The 27909-nt window shown below is 45.5% G+C and overlaps 1 protein-coding gene across 1 annotated transcript in view; it reads right to left on the reverse strand.

Annotated features, from left to right (window-relative positions):
* Positions 1 to 5521: 5521 nt before the first annotated feature.
* The window catches only part of LOC147632611 (uncharacterized), a 171836-nt gene continuing 149448 nt past the window's right edge, over positions 5522 to 27909 (reverse strand). The window contains exon 13 of the mRNA XM_086807396.1: positions 5522 to 5973. Within this exon, the coding sequence (XP_086663522.1) occupies positions 5785 to 5973 (189 nt within the window). The 3' untranslated portion in view covers positions 5522 to 5784. The remainder of the gene's footprint in view (positions 5974 to 27909) is intronic.

The following is a 27909-nucleotide window of genomic DNA, read 5'->3' on the forward strand; positions in this document are numbered from 1 at the left end:
ACCTACTTGACCATGGACTCCACTACTAGAGGACTCTCCACGTCCATATGTGATTGTTACTCTACATGTGATTGTTTCTTTGTATGATTCGTTTGTGTGTGTACCTACATCTATCCTCAACCTACCTGACCATGGACTCCACTGCTAGAGGACTCTCCACGTCCACTAAGCACATGCGATTATTACTCTACATGTGTGGCATCATCATTAAGTACATGAAGTATGCAAATCACAAACCTAAACATGTCATCTTCAATCAAGGCAACTATGTACTTCTTCACATTGAGAAAAGTCTCTAGAGACAAACCATGTGGTGAGATTAGTTCCTTTTCAAGATTATAGCAAAGATAAATGAAAATGCATTTGTCTCATCTCATGACTCTCACATACTGTCAATCAATGTAAGCTTGTTTCAAACACCAAGGCCTCATATTTCCATAACATGATTAAAACTTGGCCATAATGCTTCCCAGACATTATTGGCATAAATCAATCCTTTTTTAAAATAAAGAAATATATGTAAGTAGAGTTATAGATTTCTTTTTACTGTGCAAAATTTTTCTACCAAGTTATCCATTTACCATCTACTAGAGACCATTAAATCATGGCCTAGACCAAAGGACATTCATAAATTTGTGAAACACTTTGCTTACAACGCACATTACTTGACTAAATTGTTGAAAAAGGCTAAAGTTTAACAATGGCTGACATGCATGAAAATTCTTTCAATGCTCTAAAGTATGCACTAGCCCATGCACATGTTACCTGATTTTCTTAGACCATTCTTTGTGGTAGTGAACTGATGCTACTACTCATCTCATCAAAGATAACATCTTTACTTACTTGCATCTCAGGTGCATTATAATATCTTTAACCTTTCTACTCCAAAGAATAACTAAGGAAGATACATTTCTTTTCCTTTGGATCTAACTTTGTTCTCACTTCATCGAAAACATACACATATGTAATACATCCAAATGCTTTCAAGTGAGACATCTTTGGTTTATGCTTGTGAACTTATATTTAAGCATCATGCCATGAAAAGAAGAATGAAACATTTTGCATGTACATAGAATATCAAGCTTTAAATAAGAATACTATCAAGACTAGATATCCGATCCCACGTGTGGATGGTCTTAGATAAGTTAATAGGAGCTAGGGTGTTTTCCAAAGTCGATCTTAAATCAGCTTATCATCAAGTTAAAATGGTCGAAGAAGATGTCTACTACTTCAACCAAAAAATAATCTGACGACGTATTCTTTTTAGACATCATGCTACAATATGCTTGTTTGTCCTTTCTGTACCACCATGAGTGCCTACATGTAAATTTCCTCTTGATTCCTTACTTTCTCAAGAAATCACTAAACTCATTGGAAAAATATTCTTTGATCTTAAGCATTTCATCTACATAACTTTTTTCTTCTCAACCAAGGCTTTAAATTTTTGAAAGTGTGCAAACGCCTCAATTTTCTCCTTCATAAAATAAGTCCTCACTTTCCTAGTGTCATCAATGAATATAACATAGTACCTGTAACTTGTAATTTTGTTGTAGTCTTGGTCGGTCCCCATACATCATAATGTATAACATCCAATGGCCTTGCATTGATGGGTTTTTCACGTTTGCGGGGGAAAGCTTATTTAGCCTACTTACCAAGATGACATGCTTCACATACTTTGTGCATACAATCAACCTTGAACTTCGACAAACCTGCAACAATACTTTGGACCTACATAGACTTCATCCCATCGTTGTATATTCACATGACCAATGTGCTTATATGCCATACATTAATATCTATAATAACACCTCTCCCCATGTGCAAACGTTGGCTGCCTTTACCTCAAATATATTGACATTCAAAGTAAACATTCTACCATTTCTATAACCCTTTAACTAGGTTCTTTGTAATATTTGAAACATGAAATATATCTATCATTTCTATTACCCTTTAACTAGGTTCTTTGTAATATTTGGAACATGAAATATATCTACCAGGTACTTCATTTTGCCATCCTACATAGATAATGACACTTTACCGACATGTGCAATGGGGTGTGCACTATCATCACATGTTTCTACATAACCTATTTTTTTCATTTTCTACATATCTCTAAACTACTCATCATGACTAATCATGACCATTCTGGTTTTTTCATTTTGTACATATCTCTAAACTACTCATCATGATGACTGGATTTTTTATTTTCTACATATCTCGAAACTACTCATCATGACTAGTCATGTGGTTAGATACACCAAAATCAATTTTTCACTTTTAATATCATTCTACTTTTTATTTCAGTCTTTTGCCATGTGCCATGGTTTTCCATAGTAATAGAACTCTTTGCTATTTGTATTTTGATTTATTTTTCGACCATCTCATCCTCTCTTAAATGATAAGTCATCCAGTCTTTCCTCGGTCCTGTATCTCATGTAGAGATACTTGATTCTAGCAATGTAGTCCTACATAGTTTCTCCCTCCTCCTGCTTGAGGTTATATATATGTGCAATAGGGCTCCATCTAGCTCCACTAGGTGAGAATCCCATAATGATTGTGTCTCAGGACCTTGTAGCTGAAATTCTCTAGTGAGTTTAGTGACCTAAATCACTAGCCTACTTTGCCTTCAAGGCAAAGTCCAAATGAGCAGAGGTGGGATCATCAATTCATCCCATGGCCTCAAAAATTTGATCAAACTTCTGTAGGTACTGAATGGGATCTCCAGTTTCATCAAATTTGGTCATCATCCTTAAGATGTGGATTGGCTTGATTTTACCTAACTTAGAGCTTCTAGGTGCTATTTTGGTCGCAACTCCTCTTCCCATTAAAAATGCCATCCTTAGCATCTCTTTTGCGTACTCACGTGGTAGTGGAACATAAGGGAGTGGTTATACAAAACCCTATATCAGGGTTTGGGATTTCTTACTCTATGGGGTTAGGTTGTGCAGTTTTCAATGGCACTTATGCTCCATCGATCTGACTTTGAGGTTAAAAGTGAGATCACGTTCTGTGAATACCCTTATGGATCCCTTTGTGAGATGAGGTAGTCCTAGACATTCGCTCCTTGGCCCTTCCTAGGTTCCATGTTCCTGGTCTAAATGTAGAAGAACTAAAACTTGGTTCTATTGGTAAAGGTACTTCTATATTGCGCTCCTATAGAAAGCGAGACTCCTGTTTGCACTATGTATGTTTGCTATTGTATGCATTATGGAACACTTGTCCCTAGTGGTACGATAAAAGAGATGTGTCCTGTTTGCCGTAACTATGGTTGTTATGTTGTTTATTAATGATCATGATTTGCTTGGGATAAACCTAGCTTACGATCAATACCAAATTTTATGGCATCTGACACGATTTCACCGCTTTTTGTGGACGTGAATCTTATGGTACTAGGTCTTGCGCCGCCTACTCCTTTACTGAAATTGCACCCAAAGATAGGGCATTTGAATACCTTCTTCATAAAATTTAAGGCACTATTTATAGAGCCACTTATTGAATCCATAGTTCAAAGAACTATGGCAGTGTTTATTTCTAGGTGTTTCACTATTCCTCCACTCATGTATGTGTTTCATTGGCTCATTTCTTCCCAAATCTCCTTGCTAGAAATAGATCCGAAGGAGTTTAGCCTTCTTAATAAAGGAGCATTCCGTTTAGTGCTGGTCATTTGAAGACCAAAGGCTTGGCGGGTTTGAGGAGGTGTGGTTTGATGGGTTGCAATTGACTATCTTATCATTTCCAAATATGAATCTAAATCGAGTTCGCATCAATGATTCCTGGGTGCTTTTAGATCAAGTTTGTGAATGGTTTTAGACAAGCTGTATTTTTTGGTGAAGATTTTTTTTTTATTTTTTTATTAATCTTTTTGCTACTAGGCTCAAACCTCTAAATTCACGTCTCTAAGCTCATGTCTACGAGTTCACATGTTTGGACTCACATGCACACCTCTACACTCACTCCTCTAGACTCGCATCTCTTGGCTCATGCATGTAGGTTAACATGTTATCCCCTAGCTCACGTATACTTCCCTAGCATGGAATAAGCCTATTTGGGACTCGAAAATCTAAGAACTGGGCCTATGACAAGGTTGGTGTGCACTTATTGAATAATAACTATACTTAATTTTTCAATAATTACAAAGGATAAGAATTTTCCTTAAAAATTGCAGCTAATATGAATTGTGATACAAATATATTCGAAGAACATAGGTAAGTGTGTTCGTATGGATCTTTATGGATGTAATAATTTGTCCATAATATATTAGGTATATACCTACATCCTAGCTCACGTCTACAAGTTCACGTGTCCAGACTCGTGGCTCGTGTGTTCAAACACATGGCTCACGTCTCCAAGCTCACATGTCCAGATGCACATCTTTTTGTGTAGGACTATGGACCCACATCCCCTACCCGAGAGCTAGTTTGCTTGATTATTTGGACTTGATGGAGCGTCCTTAGTATTCCTAATTCTAATTAAAGATCATGATGCAACTAATTAAGTGTTCTCAATTATTTTTAGATGATCTAACATACTTCTACTCTACCGGTTCAGCATTTAATGAAAAATCACAAAATGCATGAACAAAAATTAACAACTTCTCTCTAATTCAACTTAATGAAGCTCAATGCTCGTGTTTTTCGAGTGGATTCCACTCCTAATCACAAATGCAAAGCTAATTCTCAGATTAAAGCAATGAAATCTAACTCTTTTGGGCTTCAATTTCTTGCAAATCACAAAAAAAAAGCCAAAGATTTGCCCTACCAATAAATGAAAATAGAAAGCTCTTATTCAAAATAAACTTCAAATCAAAATCAACGAACAAACACATCTAATGTTCCAAAACCGTATGTGTAACCTCCTAATTAGCATTGTGTTTACTATTTGACACTTTGCTCGCTTAACTTATTTTCTACTAGACATGACAAAGAGAGAGGATACTTTTTTATGGATTACTACTAAGAAGTAGGCTACTATGAAGAGGAAGGATACTTTTTAATGCATTACTTCTAAGTAGGCTGCTAAGAGGAAGGATACTTTTTAATGGATTGCTACTAAGAACTTGGAATAAAAAACTCATGTTTGGGGCTTAGTCTCTTGATCATTCTAGACCTTTTGAGATGAGTGCAATGCATGTGGTGGTTGCATTGGGGCTATCTAGAATAAAGACAACCATGTTGGTTACATACTGTATAGAGTTGATCCCAAGCATTTACGAGAAGGGAGTACCGACTACAATTAATATCCTTAAAACTTTGAAGAAAGTTCCTATATAAGCATATAGGACGAACAATTCTTTTTCTATGTTCCATGACCAATGTTTGTGCATTCTAGAGAAGAAGAATTTAGTCCCTAATGTTTTTTCTTCCTGACTGCCTTGAATTTCATGAGATAGAATCAATTATTCTTTCAAGCATGGAAAGACTTCACATATTCCTAGACTAAATATGAAGTGAGACATTTTAAAAGGTATACAAGTGAACAAAATATTTTTTTTCCTTATCAATGTTTCACAAAAAGCAGCCAATTTGCAAGGTAAGCCAAAAAAAATTGACATGTTCAACAATTATTTATACTTATCACATTGTGATTCATACAAAAAGCTAATTATGAGCACAAGTTAGATGAATCAATAATGTGGATAATAGGGAAGCAACTACTCCTACACACAAAGTATAGCCATGGTGTCATAACCAACCTATCTCCTAAAAATTAAAAAAATGCTTCCTACAGGTATAACATGTCACCTTATATATGTTGAAGCATACCATCAAGCATATTTGAAAGGAATCATAACTTTGACATTGAAGATGTTTCTATATTTGTTTTCTTAACATCATCATCTATGTTGGGATGCCAACCGCAAAGCATATCAGCAACCACATTGAGTCTATCTTGGCCCCATATTATAGATACTTTTTCCCCATCTGGATCAAGAATACAAAATGTAGGTGCTCCACAAGCTCCTAAAGATAGTGCCTGCACATTTGACACAAAATAAGGCTACTAATTTCACCTTCCTTTCATGGAATAAATACTCTTAGGTTTATGTCAACTATAACATAATCAAGATACGGAACATAATTGCAAACGACACACTGACTATCAAGAGAGTACAAATTGATTACAATGGTAGTTTTCCTTGGGGTGAAGAAAGGAAAGAAAGAAATGAGAGAGTCTTATTAGAGTCTTGCAAAAGACTGCAAGGGCCTATGAGACCAAGTAATGCATCAAAAGCACTAATACCATGCACATTGGCATGACAAGACAACAAGTACTCAACACAAAATCATACATTGCTCCTGGCCAAGTGGAATGATAGCAATGATTACAAGAACAAAAGAGGAGGTGAACCAATGTAGGCACATATGAAGTCATGAGTAGGAAACATCACCTGCATGTAAGTATAAATGCTCTACTCAAAAGTCTCTCCAATGATCTGCGCACCAGGTAGCAAGACGTCTCCTCTACATCATGGCTGTTTGTGCCGTGCGGCTGTCTTAGGCTGTTTGGTTCTAAGCATCACGCATCTAGTTTCTATTGCTCTCAACTGTATCATCACTCTTGATTCGTTGGGAGGTTGTGGGCCTGTAGCGAAGGTGTTCTCCAAAGTGTGCACACACATAGTGTCATCAGAGATCCTGGATGTGATTCTTTTATCAAGAGCAGGGTCTTCATTAGGATCTTCAATGGTTCTCTTATTGCAATGATCTATGTTAGGATAGAAAGAGATTATGATGAATGTCTACCCATCTAAGACCATATTAGGGAGTTTGGAAAAATCCCATTACTTTGGGAATTTTCTTTTCAATTTACCTTTTGGCGTATCTTGAGCATACGAATTCCAAACTTGTCGGAGAATGTAGATTCATAACCTACTCTTTAAAAGATTTCCAATGATATGTTACATGAGCGGGTTTTGAAAAAAAATTTAAAAGATTTACCGTGCCCCCATTTTTGGATCTTGTAAAATGGAAATTGGGATTTTTCCAAACTCCCTAATATGGTCTTATCTTTTAAAAATCATCATGTAATTCTTGTGTGACTACTCATCTCAAGAAAAAAAAAGGTCAATGTTATTTCCCTCGAATCTCATAGTAGAGGGGACACCTAATACCATAATGCTCCTCCAAGTCCATTTTCCCCAACCTCACGCAAGGCAAATACTACAAGCACTGATTGTAGATCTCCCAAAAAACCTATTTCACATCTTGGGAATGGAAATGGGCTCTAATTTGACCAACGGAAATCCTCATAGCATGTGGCATATGTAGACATCTATATCATGGGCAGTGTTGTGTGAACACTCTAGGACTAGCTAGGGGACTTTTTCCCTGACTAGGAGGGTTTTTCTCCCGTGCACGAGAACACCCTCTTATGTCACTTATGGTGTGTCCTTATCTTGGTACTTGTTCGTACACTCATTCCAAGTAATATCTAATAGAGCTATGTGCCATCTCTTCCTCCACGACTTCTTCACTGTGTATGTGCATTGTGTACTACTATTGCTAACACTAATACACGTTCAACATTTCGAATAGGAGGGTGTTCATGTGCACGGGGAAAAAAAAATCTTAGTGAGGGAGAAACTGCCCCCGCTAGTCCTAGAGTGTTCACATACCACTACCCATGACATAGATGTCTACAAAACCCCCCTGGAGCGATGATGTGAACATGTACTGGGATATGGCTGATCAATCCCCAAGAGGCAATAAGCTTAAAGCTTTGCATAAAGCTTTGAGCTTTTCTTAGGAGGAAGGGCCTTTGTGAACAAATCTGCCACATTGTCATGTGCAGCGACATACACCAAGCTGATCTCTCCTGCATGGAGCCTCCCTGACATAATGGTAATGCACCTCAATGTGCTTTGTGTGAGCATGAAACATTGGGTTCATTGCAACTACCAATGCGCACTGAGAGTAAATATAGATAGGAATGAAGGACTGTTGTCCAACACTAAGATCTGCCAAAAAGGCGTCCGAGCTATACACACTCAATGGTAGCTGTAAATGATGCCTTGTACTCAACCTCAAAGCTAGATGTGGCCATTGTCGGTTGTTTCTTGCTGAGCCATGATTTACATGAACCACCAAGAAACAAAATCTGCTAGTGGAAACTCTAGTGTCGCAACATCCTTCCCAGTCTGAATCACTCAAGAATTGCAGTTGTGACTAACCCCTCCGAGAGGGAACAATCTAAGGAGCTTAGTGCCCTATAAGTAGTGGAAAACCCGCTTGACAACTGCCAATGCCTGGTACCTAGGCAATGCATAAATCTACTCAACTATGAGACTCCATACTGAGTGTTTGGCCGTGTATTGCATAAGTAGACCAAACATCCAACAGCCTGCTGATATAGTGTCAGATTAAACGGCTGACTAGAATCCTGAATGCTTAGCCTTGCACTTGTCTCAATTGGTGTAGCCACATGCTTACAATCCTCAAGATAAACCTCTTCAACAATCTCTGTATATACTGATTGCATCAAGACAATCCAATCATCATGCTGTGAGAACTGAATGCCCAAATAGTAATGCAACAGGCCCAAATTTGAACATCTCAAAAGAAGCATGTAATTCAACCTTAAAGGCTGAAATCTTCTAAACATCGAGGCCTGTGAGTAGCATGTCATCAACATATAAAACGATGACCAAGAAATCCTTCCGAGTCTTCTTGACATAGAGGGTGCTCTCCGTTGGATTGTTAAAAAACCCTTGTGCAACCAAGCATGCATGCATCTTCTCGTACCATGGTCTGGGAGCCTACTTAAGGCCATACAAAGCTTCTTTTTTTTTCTTTTTTTCTTTTTTCCGAGAAAAGATCCTTTCATTAGTTATATAAAAACGCCCGTAGGGCTACAAAAGATCCTCTCCTGCTCATAAGAAAACAGAGCAGAGAACAAAGCAAGGCAGCCAGGGAGACTCTCCCTAGGTACTGAAAAGTACAAGTATCAGTACAAAGAACTGAGGGGCTATATCATACAATAGGAGGGGGGAAAAGCCAGACAGGTGGCCTGTAGTGCCAACGGGGGGACCCCGCGTGTAGGGTATAGAAGGGGCCGCTGCGCCAAGTGGTGTGAAAGGCCTGGCGTCGCAAGATCGCCTCATCCCCGGATGCGGTCATACTGTCCTCGCAGGGTGTGGATCAACTCCTGCCAAATCCCCCGAACAGTCTCTGCTGGTGGCTCCAGTCTCCCCTCAAAGGCCCTGAAACAACGGGCCCTCCAGGTGAACCAGATGGTGAGGCTGCTGAGGAGCTCCCATCGTAGATCCCTCTCCTGTGTCCAGCCGGCGGACGAGAAATCTGGTGAAGGAACAAGGCGAAGCTGGCCCCTAATGAATCTGATGGCCTGGCTGTCCTGCTCCGTCTCATAGCACATAGCGGGCCCTGACGAAGTCGACCAAGCAGCGGCACCCCACGTATACATACCCTCCGGAGAGAGGGGGGCCAGAATGCACAGCATCCGCAACCAAATTTGCTGCGCTTGAGGGCAGTTCCATAGGCAATGTCTCTGTGTCTCCATAGGGTGGCCGCATCGGACGCAGGCCGCCGGAAGACCGCTGTAGACAAGCCAAGTGCCAACTGCAGAGCCCCTGTGGGCGACCAGCCACTGGAAAGTCGAGATCCTGCGTGCCTGTCAACTAGCCCAGAGCTTGGTCCAAAAATCCTCCAGGAACTCCTGTGAGAGTCCCTGTAGCCGCCATGCCCCGATGCAACTGGAGAGACCATCCTCCTCGCCGTCAAAATATGTCGCCCCAACCGAATAGTATACTGGAAAAAGGTGATCTCTGTGGCCTCAAGGGATGCATAAGGATCATGCCACTCGTACTCGCCAGGGTCCCACTGGAGCCGGGCCAAGGGGCGCGCTGCATATGCCCATATGCGCCAATCAGAGTCCACATCTGCAGGGTCTGGGTCAATATGCCACTTCGGAGAAGCGGCGGCCACTACCCGTATCCTCTGAAAGATGCACTCTACAACCAAAGGCGACTCCACCTCCACTTTGTGAAGTCTGCCCTCATCCTAGATCTCATAGTAGAGGCATCTGCCATCCTCAGTGCAAGCTCTGACAGCAATCAGGATCTCCAACTGTGTAAAGGCTCCCATCCACCGTGGGGCCACGGGCTCGAGAGGCGTGAACCACTCCTCTGTGAGTGCCTCCTGAATGTCACTCCTCATAATCAACCCCCCTCTGAAGTGACTCAACCTCTCCACCTGGATCTCCTCTGGGAGACTGCAGAAGGCCTGCCAGTCTCCAAAACTACGTGCTGGGCCTGCCGCCAATGGTCCCCAGGCTAGACGCGGCCGAGAACCCAGCATATGACCCTGCTCTGTGCGAACCGCTAGGCTCCAGATGAGCGGCTGTCTGGCCCGCTCCTCATCACAAGAAGGAGGTCTCTGAGAGAGCCCCGGTCTCAGCAACTCCCAAGCTCTCAGGATGCTCAAGGCAAATCTGTCCTCCCATCCTCTACTGAAGCCTATCCTCCTCATCTCTATGAAGATCCATCGTATCTCTGGTGCCCATGTGCCCCCTGCCGCGGGAGCCCGAGCCTGCAGCCGCTGCAAAAGAAGCTCTTTCCAAGGCTCAGCGCTCGCCTGGAAGCAGCCCCCGAACAATAAGCTTCCCCAATAAGGCTCTACTCTGATCAACTGGATCTATAATGCCCAAGCCTCCCTGGGCCAATGGAAGTGTAATAACTGCCCAAGCAACCTTTGCCCGGGCTGGCTGACCATCCTGCCTAGACCAAAGAAAGTTCCTGATCAGCCTCTGTACCTGGCTGATACAAGAGCTCGAGAAGATCCAGCAAGACGTAATGTACCACATGGTCGCTAAAAGCACCTGATTTGCCACCACCACCCTTCCAGCCAAGGATAGCCGAGCTGTACTCCAATACAAAAGCTTCTTCCGAATGCTCAGAAGAAGCGGGGCAATCTGCTGCTCAGGTGACAAATCTAGTCCAATCTGGCATCCCAAATATCGCACTGCTGTGCTAGGAGGAATCCATCTAAAACCCGGGTCTGGGCTCCATGCCGGAGTGGGAGCGCTACTGATCCAAAAGGCCACTGTCTTGCGCCAATTGATCAATGCTCCCGAAGCTGCACTAAAAACCTGGAGCGACTGCTCTGCCCGCTAAAGATTGGCCTCCTGGCCATGCAAAAATAAACCTGTGTCATCAGCAAACTCAGCATTGAGCAGGTCCTCCCCCCGGACTGGGAGCTAGAGTCCTCTCAAACCAACCTCCTCTGCCCCATCAGATACATGCTCATAGCCTCAGTAAAGAAGAGAAAAAGAAACGGGGCGAGAGGACACCCCCGACGGACTGATCTGGTCAACTCAAAACTCGGCCCCCATCCTCCTGCAATCAGCACCTGGCTACGAGCTGTGGAATATAGAGCCGCCACCCCTCGAATCCAACCTGGCTCAAAGCCCAGGCGAAGCATAGTGCCCTCTAAGAAACCCCAATCGACTCTATCGTATGCCTTCTCAAAATCGAGAAGCATCACGACCAAGTCCTCACCAAGAAATCTAGCGCGGGCCGTCGCCTCCCAAAAGGTGAAAATGTTGTCAAGGATACTACGCTCCTTGACGAATCCTGTCTGGGTAGCATGAATCAACTCCCCCAAGAAGGGCTGGATCCTCAAACTCAAGGCCTTTGCTAAGACCTTGTAGACAGTATTGAGGATCGTAATGGGTCTCCAATGCCGAATATCATCTGATACTCCCTCCCCCTTGGGGATAAGAAAGATCAAGCCCTCTGAAAAGCTTTGAGGCATCACCCCAATGTCCAAAACATACTGAAAGCCCCTGCAGAGGCCTGGCCCCAGAAGGTCCCAATAGTGCATAAAAAAGGCAGGCATCAATCCGTCCTCCCCTGGGCAACTATGGCGCGGAAGGACCCTCAAGGCCTCAGCAAGCTCAACCTCTGAGAGAGGCTCTCCCAGAACTGTATGCATACGATCTGTGACCCTCCTCTGCACATGGGCCCACACAGTCTGTCTGCAAGCATCCCGACGTGGCTGGCTCCGCTGAAAGCAGGTCTCTATAGAACCCAGTGGCATTGGCACTGATCTCCTCGGGCTCAGTAGCTACCGATCCGTCCGGCCTCCCAAGCTAGCGGACTCCTGCTCGAGCATGGCGGGGTCTAGTAATCTCCAAAAACTCCCCAGTCACTCTATCACCAAGCTGCGTCCACTGAGAGGCCTGGCGACGATAGTAAAACTCATGTCTCTGCTCCTCTACCTCTCTAACCTCCTGGCTTGCCTGGCTCAGCTGGGACGCCACCCACTCACATGTAGGCTGCTGCTCCTGAAGGCGCTGAAGTGAAGCAAGGCTACGTCTCAGCCGACGCTCCCGCTCGCGAGTCTCTCCCAGCCGTGTCAAGGCTGCAGCGTGCAAAAAGGAGCTGAGCTCGATGAGTACCTGGGCACACTGGCCTGCTGCATCCTGGTCAGAGCTCTGACTATCATGCCATATTCTCTCAATGTCCTCAGCGAGACTAGGATCTGCAAGTACCCTCTCTGGGATCCTCAACTGCAAGCTGGTCTCCCGAGTCCTCTCCTCAAGTGTCAAAATAACTGGCGCATGGTCTGAAAAAGAGGTGCCAGCGACAATGCCAACAGAGCCCCCTCGCTCCCCTAACCTGTCGCCCACATAGAAGCGATCAATCCGTGATAGATTAGTCCCTCCCTGCCGGCGATCCGACCGAGAGAAACTAAGACTGTCCTGAGCGCGGGAGAAGGCCTCATGCTGCCATGCATCAGTGATCCTCAGTGTCATGCAAAATCGCTCCCAAGCTGCAAGCTCCGTACCGTGCACTGTAACATGACTGCCTCCCACCCTATCGGCCGGGTCCTCAAGCATGTTGAAGTCTCCCCCGACACACCAATGTGCGGCCTCTAGCAATGCATCCATAACCTGGGTCCAGAACTCTTGCTTTGGCACTAGCATGGTTGGGCGCATAGACATTGAGCACGCCAAAGAGCTCATCATGCGTCCTCAGAATGACATATTGTGCTCTACCAGGCACAATGATCCCGCGATCCACAATGGCCTGCCGCCATACATCCGCAATGACCATACATACTCCTCCCTGCCCACCCAAGGGGCCAAACCCTGCAGACCTAAAGGTGTCCCATCTACCAGGCATCACCGAACCATATCTCCGGGTCCTGCTCTCACCCAAATGGTGCTCCTGCATCATCAAAATATCAATACTGTCCCCAACCAGGCATCTCTGAAGCTCCTGCCTCAAGCAACCACGATAACGTATATAATGTGCGCCGCCAAGGCCCTGTACATTCCATGAGATGATCCTCATGGATGACCTGCTGAGGTGGATGCCGTCTCAGCCGTACGACGGGCCTTCGCAAGCAGCTTGGATGGAGAATAGTCCCCATCCGAGCGGCTACGAATCTGCCGGTGTGCTACAAGAATCACGGATCAGGAAGGCCATACAAAGCTTTCCATAACCTGCACACTTTGGCTTCTTGGCCCTTCTGAACAAAACCATGAGGCTAAGATACATAGACCTCATCATGCAAATCATCATTCAAGAAGGCAATTTTGATGTCCAGCTGATACACATTCCAACCATGATGTGCTTCCATAGCAATGATGCACCTAATGGTCGTCATACGAGACGTGGGTGCAAAGGTTTCATCGTAATCTATGCCTTTCTACTGTGCATAGCCCTTTGCTACAAATCCGGCTTTGTAGCAATCAATGCTACCATCAGACCTTATTTTCATCTTATAGATCCACTTCGTACACCAATAGCTTTTTTGCCAACTAAATCCCAAGTGCCATTCTTCAAAATAGAATCATATTCTTGCTACATAGCATGCACCCAATTCTCTCTTGTGCTTCTTCAAATAAAACTGGTTCTTCATTGCACAAGTCACTCATAAGAGCATGATCTACATAATGCCCAGATGCATGGCGAGAATACGTGCCAATGGAGCCATTACATTGCTATCCTGCAAGGTTTGCAACAGCCAACAAAGCACCAACTTAGCCTGTTGAATTGCTGTCCTTTCTTCTTCCGCTGCATCATCAATGTCTGCCTGTTCAATGGGCGCAATATGTGGCATTGCTGGTTGTTGATTTTCAGCATCTAGTGGCTGTTTTTCATCAACTACCGATTGATTTCCTGCCATAGGCTGAGTGTCCAAATGCCCAACACCTAATAAGTGTGTCCCATTAAAAGGGAGGAGAGTATCAAAGAGATCTTGTAAGCCAACAATTGGTTGTTTTTTGGATTCAAGTAAGGGCTGAGATGAATTCTCCACAAAAACCTTGTCTTGGCTAACTAGAATCCATTGAGAAGCGGAATGGTAAGATGTAGACATTTATGTCACGGGCAGTGATGTGTGTGAGCACACTTGGTTGGCTGGCGCACTTTTTCCCTCACTAGGAGGTTTTTCCCCGTGCATGTGTACACCCTCTTATCCACTTATGAGGTGTACTTTATCTTTTGTACTTGGGCACATTTCCCTATCATTCAATCTACATTGAGTTGTGTGCCTCCCACTCTCTCTCCTGAGACTATCATTGTGTGTGTGTGTGTGTGTGTGTGCACGCGCGTGCGCTTTGTTGTTGCAAACCCTAACCCTAAATCTGCAAGTCATCCAACATTTGGTATTAGAGCAAAGTTCTCCTCCATTGGGACTTGCCTCCTGACTGCTTTCTTGCATTAAGGTTTCAGTTTTAGGATTTTTTGCATTTTTAGGGTTTGTGGATTTTGCCTCAGTTTGCCCTCATTGCATCTTTAGCTGGCTGCTCTCTCGATTTTCAGCTTATTTGCTGCACACAGGTCCACTACAAGATGCAGCCCATTTTTGCATTTTTAACCTATTTTGTCGCCTTCCCTGGCTTCTCTACTAGGCTTCTTACAGGCCCTAGCAAGGGTTTCCATTGGAAACCCTACTCTTGGTGCAGCCCATGGCTGAGTTTCAGCCCACGCAGCACTATTGGCCCTATGTACCACCCCAAAATCCTCACCTCTTCCCATGGCACATGCACATCTAGGAAATCCTACCGGCAGCAATCACAGTGGATATCCGCCTGCTCCAAAACCATTGACCACCGTGTTGGGCCAGGTCAATGTCAAGCTTCTCACTTTCAAAGTTTCTGCCATTGAAAATGTGGATGGCCGTGTTCAACGCTTCCTGGCCATGTGTAGGAGCACCGAGAGGATGCTTATGTGGTACTCTTCCCTTCCACATTGGAAGGCTCTGCTGAAAAATGGTTCAGCCAGTTCCCTGTGGATCGCTTTGCAGATTGGCCCACCGTGAGGGGCACCTTTCTTAGGACGTTCCGGTCGGGCAACTATGAAGACCTCATTCTACAAGAACTGGGGCAGCCGAAGCTCTTGCTTGGGGAAGGTGTAGCAGAGCTCATAACATGAACCACCATGTTGGTCGCCTGCTCTGCCAGCATACCCAAGAGACTTCATGGTGCGTCGGTGGTGGGTGATGTAGGCTTTGCCTAGGACACAGCAGAAGATCCGGCAAAGTAGACCAATCACCGCCTTGCTGGAATTCCAGGAGCTGGATTCATAACTGGAAAATGCATGTACCCTGTTTGAACATGATACAGGTTCCCAACTCTTACCATTCTATCCCCGGACGACCCAAGAGCTCAACTTAAGCTTGAGCTGGAGGCACTGAAGCTGAGTCAGAAGTCTGAGAAGGAAGAAAGCACTTTGGTACAACTTAAGAAGGAGATTGAGGATATCTAGTCTCAGCAAGAGTCTAGGAAAGATCTCTGGTGTGCACTGTGTCAATCTCCTAGGCACACCAGCTCAGAATGTTCCAAGCGAAAATATTGCTCCTGTGAGAAGAATGCGCATGAGGATAAGGATTGTTATTATCTTAAGGGATTCCCCCAACCGCACCAGCAACAACAATTCCCTACCTTGAACTCTCCTGCCACCCCCACTGGTCATTATACTACCCTTCATGGTGCAGCCCCCTCCACCTACTCTCCACAAACCCCTCTCATTCCCACTCCTCCGGCAACCCCTATCACTATGGTAGCTACCCCTACCTAGAACCATCTTGCTTGCCCCCCTCCACCCTGCAATCCGCCCAATCATGTGCTACAGATGTGGGAAGTATGGACACTTCCAGAGCCGGTGTCCCTTGCCAGAAGGCTCACCTCCATGTGAGTTTTACCCAGAGATGAAAGATCACTATACTAGGGACTGTCAAAGACAGAAAGCTAACACCTCTGCTACACCACCCCCATCAGATTTCACATTTCCCGTCTCTTACTTGATTTCAATAGGTAAGCCTGAGGCTACTCCTTCAACTTCCATGGCTCGCCCCAACGCCCAGCTGACATTCTCCCATGCTGTATTTGTCGATTGCCCCAAGGAGAATCCAGTGGAGGTTCATCCCACTACTGCAGCAATCACTCGGGCTCAAAGCAAGGCTCTAGGACCACCAAACAATGCCTCTACCAACAGCAAGGATGCCGAGGACTCTTCCCCACTACCACATAATGTCATAGATCGTGTGTTCCTACAAGCTATGCTGGAGGATTTCCAGACTGCTCCTCCATGCTTGGGGAGCCCCTAGTAGAACCCTCCAAGGATAGGCACTCACCCTCTCCATGGTTGCCCTCCACTAATCCAAGGTAGAAGTCTCCTTGTATGATCTACTCCACACCAGTCCAGCTATGCGCCAACTATCAGCACTCTGCTCCAGACCAGAGCAGAGACAGTCATTACAGAGTCTTCTACTGGTGGGCGACTCCTGGAGAATCCAATCGGACAGGTAACTGGTTGTCTAGGGATTGGTTCTTCCACTACCTCCCTCACTGATTACCGCAATCCTCGCCTCAGTTCAGAACAATGGAATATCTCTCTCTGGTGCCACATTGACAGAGGATCTGCAGTGAATCTGATGCCTGAGTTCACCTTGAAAGCTGTGGGCCTCTGCCAACTTCTCTGTCAGAATGGAAAACCAGAAGGATGTTACTCCCATGGGTATTGTGGAGCATGTCAGAATAGATGTGCAAGGCACTAGCTTCTTTCTCGATTTCAGTTGCATGACTAAAAAGGAGAAGCTGTGGCTTCCTCAAGCAACTGGCCACCTTGAGCTCCAACTAAAGGATGGTGTGGATCATGGTGTCCGGGGAGCCAACATACAGTGCCCCATGAGTCTCCACAAGAGGAGGGTGTGATACCCTACAGTGATGACTCGGAAATCCTTGATTGGCTTCAAGCCATGGATGACCTGGCATGTAACAGAGTGGAAGCCCATGGAACGGCCGATGTCCTTGGTGGCCCCAAAGTGGATTCTAGCCACGTTGTGAGGAGAATTTTGGTGATGCTTGCATGAAGGATCAGAACCCCAGCAAAAAAATCATGGTAGGTGTGAGTATGAGAAGAAGTGGCTGTAGGTAGTCCTTGAATCCTGATAGTCTGGTTTTAGTTGACTAGGTGCATGTAGAGAGTGATGAAAATGAGCTATAGTTGATGATGTCCATGGTGATGATACATAGTCATATACATATGACACCCATATGGGAGCCTGTTTACATGACAACAGAAGTCTATTGAAGATGTGAGTCTAAGAGAAGATGGCTATGAAGGATCATAGGATGCTCATGATGTGAAGATATTAGGAGATGAGTGAATGTATGTAAGATAGTGTTAAGAATGACTCATGGTTGATCATGTGCATGGTGATGATGCACTGGTATGTACATCCAATATCCATACATAGGTGTTATTCCACTTGGCATAGAGAGCAAGAATCACTAGTCAGGGAAAGGCCAAAAAAGTGCTAGTTAGAAAAGGTAGTTTTGTTAATTGCTAATTGGGATGGGGGCATGCATGGTGCTCAGCAGGAGGAGGAAGAAGCAGAAAAACGACGAGCTGGACAGTAGGGGAAGGGGAATTGGATGATCAGAGAGGCTGAATAAAAGGTGAATTGAAGAGGAAGTACCAATATCAGAAGCTCTGGGTGAAATTACAGGAGGATTTGGACATCTTGAGCCTGTGGGATCCAAAGCCACAGCAGAGGTGATTGTGCAGGTGAAGGCCCATGTGAATTGGAGGACCAGAGCACCTATAGGACATACTCTGTTGGAACTTGGCTCTTCCCCAGACTTTTTTTGGTGATTGAAACTGGTGTCAGCTGTGGGATAGTTGTAACTCGCTGGGAGTTCATCACAGGGTGCTTCATCTTCTTGTAGCAGGGTTGGCTGCCAGGCACACTACATGGGGGCTCTTCTTTGGACAGTATGTCCAGAGTCCTTGATGCTCACAGGGCAACACAGAAGATGCTGTGTATCAAAACACAACACAAGAAGAGACGACACTGCGGAAGGAACGAGAACACTTGCACTACTCAGAGAACACTGATACATGCCCTTCACTATACCGTGCACACTGAGCATAGGTCACAGTGAAGAGGACTACACAGATCAAGCTGATGACAAAACACAAGGTACAAGTGGTATGAAGGATGAGCATAAAGGATGTCCTCCAAGGTGAGATAAGGATGCAGGATAAGGATGTCCTCCTGGGATAAGGATCAAAAGGATGTCCTCCAAGAAGACGAGTGAGAGATGAAGAATGAAGGATGTCGGATATCCTTCAGAGGGACCATATATGCCTGAGGTCCAGTCGGTGGCATCTCCTATCTTTGGTGGATGCCATGAGGTGGCAGCGTAGCCTTTGGCAGAATCTCCTATCTCCAGAGATGCCGTTGGAGTGTCAGTCGATGCCGTCAATGTCCTTGGAGCCTTCAATGTTGTGGATGATCCCAATGCTTGGTGCCTCCTTTGACTCACTGTGACGGTGTGACACTGTTGCGGTGGACATTCCGTGTAGGGTGGACATTACGTGTGTGGCAAAATGGAAATGAAATAGCAGAGAGCAAAGAGAAATACTCACAAATGTGGAGGAAATAACTCGTACCATAATGATCCAACTACATGCCCTTTTATACAACCTTTTAAAGCACTTCACACCCATCTCCATATTGGATAAACTCACACACACATTTTCTCTCTCCTCTCAATTACAACCACGGTTACAACTCATAAAAGCGCGGTTACAACTCATAAAATCGGGCATTTGACCCTACTACAGATACCCCGGGTAATAAGAGTTCACCGTCTCAGTGAACAATCATTTAAAAAAAGTACATATTTGATGCTGACGCCAATGCCGATGCCAAGTCAATGTTCAATGTCAAGGGATGGAAGAGGAGTGTCATGTAGTAAAAGGTTGTCATCAACTTGTGCAAGATCACTTATGAGGCATAGGATAGAAGATAAACCATAATGCCAAATCACACTGAGAGAGAAAGAAAAAGAATATCCACCACAAGATATAAGGAGAGTGTCAAAACTACGGGCACGGACCCGGAACGATAATAATAGACGAACACTTCAAATACTAGACAGAGTATGATAACACAACCGAAGAACCATATAAAATACAAATACACCGCACTAAGCCGGAACGGCCAGCCCCCCGTAGGAACTTCTTTATTCAGACAGAAGCTTTTACAATAAACCAAGGTGCGCGTGCATACAGCACCGGATTTTCCACAAAGCATCAGCACAAATCTTGCCTAGATTTGTGCTGATGCTTTGTGGAAAATCTTGCCTAGATTTGTGCTGATACAATAAACCAAGGTGCGCGTGCATACAGCACCGGATTTTCCACAAAGCATCAGCACAAATCTTGCCTAGAACGATAATAATAGACGAACACTTCAAATACTAGACAGAGTATGATAACACAACGGAAGAACCATATAAAATACAAATACACCGCACTAAGCCGGAACGGCCAGCCCCCCGTAGGAACTTCTTTATTCAGACAGAAGCTTTTACAATAAACCAAGGTGCGCGTGCATACAGCACCGGATTTTCCACAAAGCATCAGCACAAATCTTGCCTAGATTTCTATCCAGTGCCAAGATACGAACATCTCCAGGAGCTGTCCAAAACTGTTCCGAAACAGTCCCCAAAATAGAGCCTCAGATCAGCCCCAGAAACAGCTCCATAATCAGCCCATGAAACTGTCCATAAAACAACCCATAAACTGTCCATAAAACAGCCCGGTACGGAGCCCAAAACAGCCCCGAATTCAGTGCCAAATCAACCCCAAAACTGAGCCATAGATCAACCCCAGAGGAGCTCTCAAATCAGCCCTCAAACAGTCCATAAACAGTCCATAAGTAGTCCATAAACAAGTCGACCAGCCCTGACCACTCTGGGAGGAATCGACCAAACATCTGGCTGCCTTGGACGAAGTCGACCAGCTCTATGGCTGCCCTAGGAGGAGTCGACCAGCTGAAAGCAGCCCAGAAATCTGTTGTATGGCCAACGCTAGAGAGAGGAGAGAGAAAATCTGCAGTCGGCCAGCTGAGGAGAGAGACAGAGAGCTCCAAAGTGATGCGCCCCACTCAAATCAGCCCCAAGCCTTGCTTTAATAGAGTCAAGTTGCTATATTTACAACACTTTTACCCTTTTGCCCAAAATAGCTGAGCTTGCCCAAAAATATCAACTTTTTAGCTTTTCTTGGCTTGTACTTTAGCCCAAAAATATCAACTTTATGCTTTCCTTGGCTTGTACTCCAAGTTTTAGCCCAAAAATAGATGAACTTGTCCAAGTTTCATCTAGGCGCCTCCTTTTGTCCACCTGTCCAAGCCCAAAAACAATAGTATCTGAGATTCCCCCGGTCGGGGTTGAGCACAATCTTGGCAAACACTTAAGCTATTAACATAATTAAACAATTTTAAATGGCGCAACACAATAGAGTAAGAAGCTGAATTTTATTTTTGCACACTGCACTAGGGCCGGAAAGGGCCGACCCCCCTTGTAATAGATTTTATTATCAAGGAAAACTGTTACAAGCCTCACGGGCATTCACATGCCAAACTGTTCAAGTGCATCCATGATCATGAAAACAGCATTGCAAACAAATTTGTCGTAGACGATGGAATCCATAGCTTCACTTGAGAGTAGCTTCGTTCCTTGATTCCTTGAAGCTTGTCAAACGCAGCTATGCTCCACTGGCATCCATACACATACACATGTGTGTGCCAGGACCGAGACATAGGAGACCATATTGACAAAGCATTCGAATCTCAAATTGAAAATTGCTTGCAAAATGCTCTTACCAAGTATTGGACGATCAATGTCGAGCTCCACCTCCGTGCAGACGAACTACAGCTTGAATGTGACCGTTTTCCACTTCCGGCTGAAATTAGGGTTTCTGATTTTTAGGGTTTTAAGCAGGTTATATGAGTCCAAAATTGGGAATTTTGGGCTCTTTAGATGCCTATGAGTAAGGGGCACAGCTTGGTATGGTTTCCTCCAAAATTAGGGTTTCTGAAATTAGGGTTTCTGCAGAATTAGGGTTTCTGAAAATTAGGGTTTCAGCAGAATTTGGGGGCGGTAGAATGGTTAGGAGACTCCATATTCATTTAGAAAAGAGAGATAGAGTGAAAAGGTGAGCAACTGGAGGCTTAACTGTGAAAGGAAGAATCCTCAAGCTTTCCATTGGAGCTGGGAGCAAGAGGGAATGAAAATCAGCACTCTCCCCAAGCAAAAAGTTAGAGAGAATAACAAAAATAGGCTCTCTTGAAGGGGGGCGCCTATTTCTAGAGAAAGAGTGTAGAGAGAGGTAATTTTCAAAATGAGTAATAGCATGGTGGCAGGTCCTCATACTGCCACCCAGTCCATAACCATCCCTTTTCCACACAAATTTAGTGGGAAGGGTGCCTGGACACTCGCCTAGCCGACCGGAAGGGAATTCTAGTCTATTCTTACTTATAGTTTGTCCGCCCGAGCTTTAATGAAGTGTGGACGCCCAATCTCACTTATAACTTGGGCGGACACACTTATTAAAGTGTGGACCTGCAAAACAAAGAATACATTGCTTTAACTCATAAAAGAGTAAAGTGGTGTACTTACCACCTGTCTACAGCCCACAAACGAGGTCAGAATACAGTTTCACTCGCACGGTTCACAAGAGGGCGTCCCCTACATGTGAACTACACAAACAAATCTTGCATGCAATCAAATAGTTCATGCAAAGACAGGATTTTTAACTTGCAAACATGTTATGCAAGGATGCATTGAACAGTCTCCCTATTCATTTAGCTTGTAGTCCGTGGTACCACACTCTGGATTTGGGCGCAGATACACAATCCCAACCCATATATCCAGCCTACTGGCTCTCGGTGTAGACATAAGTCCCCAACCATAAGATGCCAGTCCATCCTACAGAACTCGTCCATAGGCCTGAAGCGCAGAGAATGCCCAAATAGTGACAGTATGTCCAGCCCATCATTAATGATATGTGAACACACCGACTTATAAATATTATAAGTCACTTTGCTGAATAAAATCCCATGTTGCTCATGCTGTATGGCCATCTTTCAGACCAAACCATGCTAGTAAAATGTTGTAGCTGTCTTTTGTGGAAAATCCCCGTTCACACCCTGGTTCCATTCAGTGTGTGAAACACTGGTCAAGACTAGTGAAGGGACCAAATGATAACAAAGAGGGTAGGGGAGAAATGAAATGAAATGAAATGTTATATTAACGTCTTCAAAAGGCCAAAGTGACCTATGAGACCAAAGTTACAACCATATGACATTTGATACACTATCTGGAAAAGAAAAGAAAGGACTGAAGGTAAGTATCTAGCCCTACAATACATCAGTAGGGAGCATCCGGAAGCAACAACTAGGGAGAGTGGGAAGCTAATGCTACTAGACAAAATGGGGTACATGAGTACATGGATACATGAATACATGAATATGGGGGAGTACAAAAGTGACAGTGAGTACAACAGTATATGGCTGGAGTGGTAATCATCCTAGGAGCTCTAGCATGGGTCTCTGCCGGATGGCCTGGATATCTGCCATAGTGAGATGCCTCGTCGGACGACCCCGATGCCTCGCAATGATGCTCTGAATCCTCCGGTGTAGGCATCGTCTCTGATGTAAGGATCCGCGAACCCTCGGGCATCTGGATCTGCCCAACTGGAGAGAAATCCACCATGAGATATAAAGAGAGAGAGGAAGAGAGAGAGAAGAAGAAGGACAAGAAGAAATCCGCCACGGGATTTAGAGAGATATCCGCTACAAGACATAAACGAACCAAGAGAGAATTCACTGACAGAGAGAAAGAAGAAAGATATATTAAGCGTCTACTAAAGACCCAATGGGCCTATGAGACCAAAGTGATACAATAATATCCACGGCATATCTCATCATGGAATGGAAAATAAAACAGAAAGAAAACATAAACATAGCTATCTCACTTGGGTGATACAAAATTGTCCGTGGAAACTCATCATGGAAATACTAAGAACATAGAAACATGAGAGCAGCATCAGCTCCGAGTAGATTGTATCTCCAAAATATCAAGCATGGGACTAATGAGTATGGCCGAGAGGTCTCCCTCAGCTATGTCACGTGGAAAGGTAGCTCGATGGCGGTGGAGAGAGAGAGAGAGAGAGAGAGAGAAAGAAAGAAAGAAAGAAAGATTTTATTAACGCCTTCCAAAAGACCGAACTCGGTCAATGAGACAAATCGGAGTACCTGTATGGGGTATCCTCTGTCATCCCAACAAAATGAAAAAGTACTGAATAAAAAAGCTGAATCTGGGTGTGCAGGGGATGGAGCTCTATTACTAGGAGAATGCAAAGCTATATGCATGGAGTATACAATCATGATATGCAACCTAGCTAGCTCCATCCTGTACCATACTGGGGGTATAAAATGGTATACATCAGTGAAGGGGGTGTCCACAGCTCCCTGAAGAACATGCCTGGGTGTGCTCTGAAGCGAGCCAGTCGCTCCGCACCCTCTCTGTGAAACTGAGCTCTGATCTCTGTCATCTCTCTCTGGTATAGACGTGGTGTCCGAAAGCCAAGTGTCCTCTGTCTCCTGCGGGCTCTGAGTGTCTCTGCTCTCTGGAGAGTTATTCCCTGCCGTGTAGGGGCTGGGAGTGGGATGGATCTCTGAAAAAATGTAGTAATCTGTGTCTGTCGTCCCCCCTCTGAAGCTGTCTGAGCCTGTAATGATGTCTCCCTGTGGCGCTGTATGTCTAGAATGAATCTCCCCAGTATGCGCTCTTCTGCTGCCTCAAAGATCTGGCGTAGGGAATGTGGCTCTCTGAATAAAATGGGATATCTCTCTCTGATGGCTGTATATGCTCTGCATCTGCATACATAATGCTCCTCACTCTCCACCTCCTCTCTGCACAATCTGCATACCCTCTCCTCTCGGGGGATCCGTGCTGCTCTGCCAGTCTCAATCTCCAATCGGTGTGATGAAACTTTGAGCTGACCAATAGCCACTCGGGAGCCGTGTGGTAAAAAGCCCTCCATGTATCTCGGCCTCTCTATAAATCCATCATCAGTGATACTCATGAAGTGATCTCTCTAGTATAGCATCTTCGGTGGAAGAGGCTGTGTAGGCGATATCCATGTCTCTCGTGTATAGAGCTGCCATAGATCCTGTCTCAATACTCTGTTCCTCTCACTATGAGAGAGACGGATATGTGGTGCATCCCTATCATACTGGAATGGTGGTAGATGATCCATGTCTAGGCCATGCTGTGAGAACCAATGTGTGACCTGTGCATACCATGATCCTTTGTCTCCTGCCTCAGCCAACTGTCTAGATGCCTCAAAAGCTCTGTATGATAATCTGTCCTATGGCATCTCTCTGAATCTGTCTAGCAGGCATATAGTCTGAAATATGGCCTCTACCATCATAGGAGGCGCAGCAAACTCTGCTCGGATAATGTCATGAGGTAGTGACGGTTTGCTGCGTATCATGCGTGCCATCATGAGGGCCTGTGGTCTCTCTATCTGTGTCCACCAATGGGTAGCAAGGCCTGGCGCCCATACTACTGCTCCATACATCAATGCCGGTGTGACTAATATGTCAAATAGCCACCCCTTCGTCCGGGGCTCCTGAAAATGCGCCTTGTGGCACTGTCTCTCTAGCATAGCCAATGCTGCATATCCCCGTGTCAATCTAGCTCTGGCTGCTGAACCCATGGTAAAGCGTGTGGCTGCTGCAGAGAAGGTAACCCCTAGGTACACGTATGATGTAACCACCTCCACCTGGCATCCTGCGAGAGTGAATGTCAGCGGACTCCTGCCCTGTCTCGATGTATGAAAGACCATAACCTTGGTTTTCCCAAGGTTCACAGTAAGACCCCTCTGTGTGCAGAAATCATGGAGGGCATGTAGATGCTGCTGTAGACCACCTGGGGACTCAGACACTAATACAATATCATCAGCATAGAGCATAATATGTACTGAGGTACCTGCTAAATCAACTCCATCTCCGCCTCCCCGTGTAATGAAGTCAGCCACCTCATCAATGTATAACCCAAATAGCGTGGGGGAAAGTGGGCATCCTTGCTTCACACCAATGGTGCTAGCAATAGTCTCGGACATACCTCCTGGACATCTGACTCGCCCAAAAACCTGCTCATATAATGCATAGATGCCCCATGTCATATCTGCTGGTATGCCAAGAGATTGCAGGCGCTGAAAGAGCCTCTCTCGTGGTACTGTGTCAAATGCCTTGCGGAAATCCACAAAGCAGCAATAGAGCTTTCTCTTCCTCACTCTGGCCTGATCAATCATACATCTCAAAGTGAATACATGGTCAGTGGTAGAGAAAGCTCTCCTGAAGCCTGCCTGTCCTGATGAGCGTAAACCTGCTCGCTCAGCATATAAGCTAAGCTCCCGCTCCAGCACTGCACCATAGAGTTTGGCCAGCACGTGGCCAACCATAACCGTCCTGTAGTTGCTCGGATCGAGCATATCCCCTGTTTTGTGAATCGGCACAATGGTGTGCATCGTCCACTCCGCAGGCAAACCCTCTGCTAGTGCCCTGTTAAACAGGTGTGCAAGAAAAGGAGCTAAAGAATCTACTGCATATATGAGATGCTCACCCTGCAGGCCCATATGGTCGGCGGCCCGTCCATGCTGTAGGCGGCGGATAGCTTCCTGTACCATTGAGTGGGTAAAGAAGCTAGCTGTGGTAGGTCGAGGCTCCTGTGGCTGAGGTATAGGTGGCTGCTGTGGGGCATGGTATAGACCCTCTGCATATGTGTGCCATGTCTGTGGGTCTGCAATAGGTGTCGGGGTTCGGGGCTCTCTGAAGTGCCGCCATGAGACAGGGCTATCTCTACTCATGAAGAAATGAGAGATCTCTAGCTCCTGTATCTCTGCGAAGGCCTGCCTTTTGCGGCGAGTAAGTCTCCTCATCTCTCTCCTCGACTCCTGCTCTGTGATGGCTCCCAAGGCTCTCTGTATGCGGAGTCGTGAGTATAGGGCTCTGCACTCGTCATCATACCATTTGTTCTGGGGCATAGTCCTAGGTCTCGCACGCTCTCCTGAGTGTACACGATGTGGGAAGCTCTGTAATGCAGCCGTGTGTAGGAGTGATGAGAGCTGGGTTGTAATGGTATCCATAGATGCCAGGGGATCCATGAGTAGGAGCCCATCCTCTACTCTGCCAGTGTATATGTCTGCCATGTCATGTGTGAAGTAGATGGTAGTGTATGGCGTCGGTATGTGGGGGGCTGGTGATACTGGTGATCCGGCTAGTGAAAATGCCAAGTATGTATAATCTGCCCCAATAGGACGAGGTGGAATGGAGAATGAGGTGACAAGCTGTGATGCCTCCAAAGACCCCATAATGTAGTCTACCACCGTGCCTCCGGTCCGTGTATGACCCCCATGTGGGAAGCATGTCAGCCCTCCTGATCCCGGCTACTGTAGCATCCCGTTATAAATAACGAGACGATGCCTGGCTCCCAACTCTAGTAAGTGGTCCCCATAATGTCCTCTGTCTGGTCCAGTGTCCTCTGATGCCCGACTAGCCCCTATCTCCTCTGGATCCACAGGGTGGAGGATCTCCATGTCATCATAGTCATACACCTCACACTGTCTGCTCTGTGTGTGGGCATTGAAGTCGCCCGTAAGAAATACTTCCCCTAGTGTAGAATAATGCATAATCTCCTCTGACAGACAAGTGTATGGCGAGGCTCCTATCTCCTCCTCCTGTGGCATGTCCTCTGTAATGACATAGGAGGATCCTGATGGAGAAAAGTAACATAGAGCTATGTATATAACCCTATCCTGTGAGAGCTGTAAGCTGATCCACATGTATCTGGCCTCTGGATCCTGTGCTACCACTCTCACTCTCCCCTATAGCTCCCGTCTGAATAGGACTGCTACTCCCCCCGACCCTCTCGAGGTACCCTGGCGTGTGGTCCTCCTGTATGCTGACTCCCACTGGAATCCCTCTACTCGAGGTAGCCCTCTCTCTGGGCTTTGATGTGTCTCTGTCAGAAGTATGATGTCTCTCCCCACCATAACATGCTCCAGTCGTCCAGGCTGCACCCATAGTGAACCATTACAGTTCCATACTGCTATGTGTATCTCTGTCAGTGGCCTGGTCTGTGTCCCATAGGCCCCAAACCGCTAATCCATGGGCCGGCCATCAATGATGACCCGACCATCTCGATAGAAGGCCTTCTTGCCTTCTCTCCTCGCGTGTAAGACTCGTGGCATGCAAGTTCTCCTATGCTCAAGCTGCATCCTCGTGAGATCATCATCCAAGAAAATAGGAGCTCCCTCTAAACCCCGTAGGATGACCCTCTTCCTCATGAAGGTGACCCTCTCCGTCTCTCCTGCAAACTGTAGGATGAGGGCTCGCTTGCGTGTTGAGTCTTTCCCGGCTCTCCATGCTTCGGTGAAGGGGAGAGGGTGCTCTTCCTTGTAGCCGAGCTTCATGGATAGAAGCTGTCCATCTTTCTCGGGAGTGGAGTCGGGTGTCTCGGCTATACCTGTGACTCGAATGTTGAGGCGGCGGGCATGCCTCATCTTCTCCTCCTCAATGG

Source organism: Cibotium barometz, chromosome 13, assembly GCF_041138505.1.
Source record: "Cibotium barometz isolate CiBa-2024 chromosome 13, ASM4113850v1, whole genome shotgun sequence".
In the NCBI taxonomy this organism is placed as follows: Eukaryota; Viridiplantae; Streptophyta; class Polypodiopsida; order Cyatheales; family Cibotiaceae; genus Cibotium; species Cibotium barometz.